The 5,095-nt window shown below is 40.6% G+C and overlaps 1 protein-coding gene across 1 annotated transcript in view; it reads left to right on the top strand.

Moving 5' to 3' along the window:
- kank4 (KN motif and ankyrin repeat domains 4) overlaps positions 1-4,728 on the top strand; it is a 32,469-nt gene extending 27,741 nt beyond the window's left edge. The window contains exon 8 of the mRNA XM_055005724.1: positions 4,609-4,728. Coding sequence (XP_054861699.1) covers positions 4,609-4,728 — 120 coding nt within the window. The remainder of the gene's footprint in view (positions 1-4,608) is intronic.
- Positions 4,729-5,095: the final 367 nt, after the last annotated feature.

Genomic DNA, 5,095 nt, shown 5'->3' with positions numbered 1-5,095 from the left:
TAAAATACACAGCAGAGAAATACAGGTTCAGAAATTCATTCTAATAATGACGGACAACTACAGCAGCATTTTAACAGGTGTTCAGCGGTAAGTTAGCCACCTGTGTTAATTAGCCCGCTAGCTAACTTAGCCGCTTAGCTAGCTAACGCATCCGGACCAACTGCTCAAACACGACAAAACACAACTCTTCACAAGTCGCTGACTTAACGTACAAAAAAACAACGCTACTGGTTAGAAGTATTTATCTTCTTACCGTGTTTTACTCCAAAAAAGTCAATAGCAGCCAGAGATGCTACCAAACGTGCTGACCATAAATATATATAGAAGACTAGTTACTAGCGCGCTGTCTTCTGTGGTCTGACCAACCACTGCTCTCTGGCTCCGCCCTCTGAGAATCTTGTTGTCATTTGGCTCCACACTTCCTGATGACCACTTCCGGTCTCAGAAAATGAAAAAAACGGACCTTTTTTCGTTTCTGTCTCTCACTGATTTTATTTTTTGTTATTCTAAATATAAAATGAAAATCAAAGCCTTTTTAAAATGTCTTATATACCTTTTTGATCATGAAAAGGAAAAACGCCTTGTATTTCAATTTTATTTTTTTTATTTTAAAACGAAAATCAAATAACCACTCGTTTTTTGTTTTTCAATACCCGTTTCAGAACGGAAAATCCAATTGCCAAAATATACACGAACCCTGCAAGGATCTTATGTGTGGAAAATTTTAACGTGATAAGTTAATGGAATTTTAAGCATTACAGAAAATCATTGTGGTAGAGCAAAAATAAATGATGGTACATTAGTATTATGTCACAAATAAATGCTCAACATTCCAGAACTAAAGTACAATATATGAGATTTTTCAATCAGTTCTCCAGTACAGAGTTTTGAGTGCAGCAATTCAAGCAGAACAACTGGAACAGCAGATGTTTACTGCAGGTCAACACAGTCCTGTTATAATCATCATCATCAGCCTCATATTTAATCATGTGTATCCACTCAGTAAGATCAGCTGATGTTTCTGATGCAATAAATAGCAAATATTTTAACCTGAACATAAACTATTAGAAACACGGCGTTCACAGCTTTCCTCGACTATCAGTCTTCTCTGAGGCACTGAGTTCTCTACTTCCAGTTGCAGATGCCAACATAATGAACAATTAGGAATGCCAATCATTAGATAACCTTGATCATTACACCATGTTAACTGCTTGATTTCCTCAGGGGCCACGTCTGCATGGAAACACCTGCTATCAATCGACTTTGTATCCTATGTTTTCAAGCCTTTCCTTTGTTCTAATAGTTACCTGAGCTTTCTGAGGATTCAGTTTTACTCCTCTTTGATTTCGTCAATTAGTGTTCTAAATTTGTTCTGTGATTTACTTAAAAATACAGCCATTAAGCAATATATCACTCGAATGTGTAAGTGGGGCTACAATACAGAAATCTGTCTCATCTCTACTGATGAAAACGTTAGCGTTGTGTTCTTTTCAAGTGTCATTTGGTAGATATGAAAGGCTGAGAGGATCAAGACTTTAGAGGAAAATAGAAAACTTTAAATCAATGGAGGTGCATTCACTAAAGACACTGGCCAAGAAGAACAAATTAAGGCCTATAGCCTGTGTGGTTTAATATCAAAGGGAATATCTGTATCTTTGAAACCTTTAAATTCTCCATCTTTTTATGTTTCATTCACACCAAAGTGAATCATCCAGATGCATCTACAGGAAACATAGTGAGAGCTTCTGCGTACCAGCGTAATACAAAACATAATGTGTGCATTGATTTTTAGGGGGGTGGAGGTTACATTAAATGTACTGTTCATACTTTTCATAATAGTCCAACAACAGACATATAAAACATTTCACATCAATAAAAACACTTCATTGGGACGATTTGATTGATTAAAACAGACTGGAGATTGGTTTTTACTGCAAACAGATGGCTGTTTCACTAACTGAGAGGAGGAGCGTGATTTGCTCTTAACTCAAGTGGATGATGTGTCAGAGCTGTTTTTCAATTGCAGCAATGATTTTAAACACACTGCTGCGCTTGTACACACATAAACATGTCATCATGCAAACACACATAGTGAGGAAATATGCACACACATTTAGTATTCCCATACACTGGTAGCAGGGGAGAGGATAATGAGTAAAAATGATGTTCTATCCTCATCAGTTCTTGTTTGAGAGCCAGAGGATCACAAAGATGAGACTTACCAGGTAGAGTTGTGTTACATCAGAGTGTGAACACCTTCATCTGCCCCAGCAGGTAGGAAAATTTAATTGGATTAATTTTGCAAACAGATATGCAAATACAGCATCTGCGGGACAAAAGAGTAAAATATCTGCTCTGATGTTTTCGTGTAACTTCGTCTTACTCACATTTCCGTTCCTGTGTGTGCCACAGAATGCACTTAGAAGGGGAATAAGCCCATCACAGGGAGTGAAGAGTGAGCCCATTACAGACATCAGTGTGTGTCGAGTATGGATGCCCTCAAACTCAACTCACACTGAGCCCCTGTAACCAGCCAATTAAACTGATGTACTGTGTTTATATTTGTGTGCACACCCTCCTCACTCATGCACACACAGTTTGGGTGTTTTCTTATTTCAGAAGTAAATCTATGTGGAGCTGTAACCCCATCACCACAGAAATAATCAACACAGACATGCATATTTCTGTGGCTGTCTTTGTGAGAACATTCATGAACATGATGTATTTTCTGCCCTTAATTCTTGACTGAACTCCGTGTGAACATCAAAACACATCATTATTGTTCAGACCAGTTCCTGTTATCTGCATCTGTGTGTCTATAACCGTAAATTAATTATCTACCAAAGTCTATGAGGAGATGCGTAAACCCTGATGTTTGCATGCAGCCCAAAATTTGTGATGCCAATTAAACATGTGCCAGAAAATGCATAAAGTCATAGCTGGTCCTTCAGAAACAGTGTGTGTTTCCCTGAGTTCAGCATTAGGGGTGATTCAACTGACCGACGTGCACGTATTGATTTCAGAATTCTCAATGGTCTGTGCACATGAATGCATAAACCATGAACTGCCTTATATTGCACTACTTTCTAGTCTGCTTGGAGTCTGCTCAGAGAAATCTGCTCCTTACATGCGCAGTAGGTCAGCATCTACATATTCCATGCAGTAACAGCACTGCTGGGTACATCCACTACTGTCCATGTAGAGTAGTAGCCACAGAGACACAAATTTTGGGCTTCATGTGGACGTTTTTAGAGGACTCCTTGCAGATTCTTGTGGACTTGGAGAGAAGGATAGTATATTACTGGTCTTCTTACTGGCCATCATAAGTAAGTGCCCTAACCCTAAAATCAAATCTAACCCCTAACACAGCCATTTGAAAGGGTCTGTGAAGACTGGCCTGTAAGAATACCTTTTTCCAAAATGTCCTCAATCGGATGGTCTAAAATTCAAACTGGCCAAAAATAGCTGGACACAAATATGATCACATAGTCACACATAGACTTACACTAGCCTTAACTGTACCTTCTTGCCTAACCCTGAAACACGTCTTCAACTGAAAATGTACTGATTTGCACTATGGAGACTGTGATGTGTCTGTGTTCGCAGATTCGGGTCCCCACAACATGAGCAATGCCTGGACCACACAGAGACAACCAAACACACAGCTCATGGATGTGTGTGGACGTGAGAACAACACAGGAGTGGAATATAGAAAACACACATACACTGAATGCGCAAGTGCTAATCTGAATTGCAGATGTTTTTTGTGGCCTCTCTGTCTGCCAGCACCGCGATGATGAGCCATCCTCGTTAGCATGGAGACTTTTAGCTGTAATTATCTGGTAATGGCACTTAGCCCATCAACTCCTCCTCTAGTGTGTCCCACTGCAGGCACAGTGTCGCCCTCACGCAGATCCAGACACAAACACACATGCAGACAGGCAGACAGACATGTACACATACAGCTGGGAAGAAATCCATGAATACAGACAAGGAGAAGCACACTCAGACAAACAAACAGACAAATGCCGACAGACAAACATGAATAGCTGCACTCAGTCAAACAGAAATCCATGAATACAAGCAGATACACCCAAACCCAGACAACATACACAAACACACATAAACACACGTACAGAGCCATATCCCTGCTCCTCCGTCTGCCCCTGTGGCTAATCTGTGCAACTTATTATCCAGGAGATAATAGGAACTGTCATCCATGAGGCAGAGGAAGGAGGGAGATGGAGGCCGAGGTTCACTGCATCTTTAAACAGAAAGAGACTTTACTGCGATAACTTTATGAGGCCAGATGTGGGATATTAACTGCTACCTTTACAAAGCTGAAACACCTTACCACTGCAACAAATGGTGCCATGATGGGAAAGTGTTAAGGAACAAAAGTGCTGATAGAAGTAAAATGAAATGGACCAAGAGAGAGAGGGAGTTAAAGAGAGAAGGAGAGGTGGAACATGTAGGGAGGGATGTGTGGGAAAAGCTGATGCAAATGGAAAAAAAAGGGCTGAAATGTGAGACTTTTTACAATCACGTTTTATTGCAGCGGTTGTGAAACACTTCAATTGTTAATTTTGCAAAATCGTTCTTACACAGGAACACCATAAACCTGCTTCTCAGAGGCAACACAGAGTCAACGGCGGAGAGGACGTTAATGAGCGAGAAGAAGAAATAATGGAATGGTGTAAGAAGGAGACAATAATGGAGAGTGATTAAAAGGGAGTTACTGCAGCAAAACACAAGCACAGACTCTGCATTATGTCAAAGTGTTTCACAGAAAGTGCTGCGCTCTGACAACAAAATGCCAGATGAAGGTTTCTTGGATGAAAAGAGGCAAGCAGATTAGCCGCCTGTTTGGGTTCTGGGTGTGTTGCTGCAGTCACAGTTCTGACAGCAGTAAGCGTAGTGTAGTGGAGATCTGCAGCCAGCAGGGGCAGCAGAGCATGCAGCCTGTGTGAGGAGATTAGAGGGAACATGGAGGGGGATGCGGGTAGAAGCTTTCAGTGATTAGGTAAGAATAACAAAATTGAAATTAATTCTACACAAATTAATTTTTGGCCACCTACGGGTTCATTCAACCTGT

The sequence above is a fragment of the Amphiprion ocellaris genome, chromosome 2, assembly GCF_022539595.1.
Source record: "Amphiprion ocellaris isolate individual 3 ecotype Okinawa chromosome 2, ASM2253959v1, whole genome shotgun sequence".
Lineage (NCBI taxonomy): Eukaryota > Metazoa > Chordata > Actinopteri > Pomacentridae > Amphiprion > Amphiprion ocellaris.
This window is presented reverse-complemented; position numbering and strand designations above follow the sequence as displayed.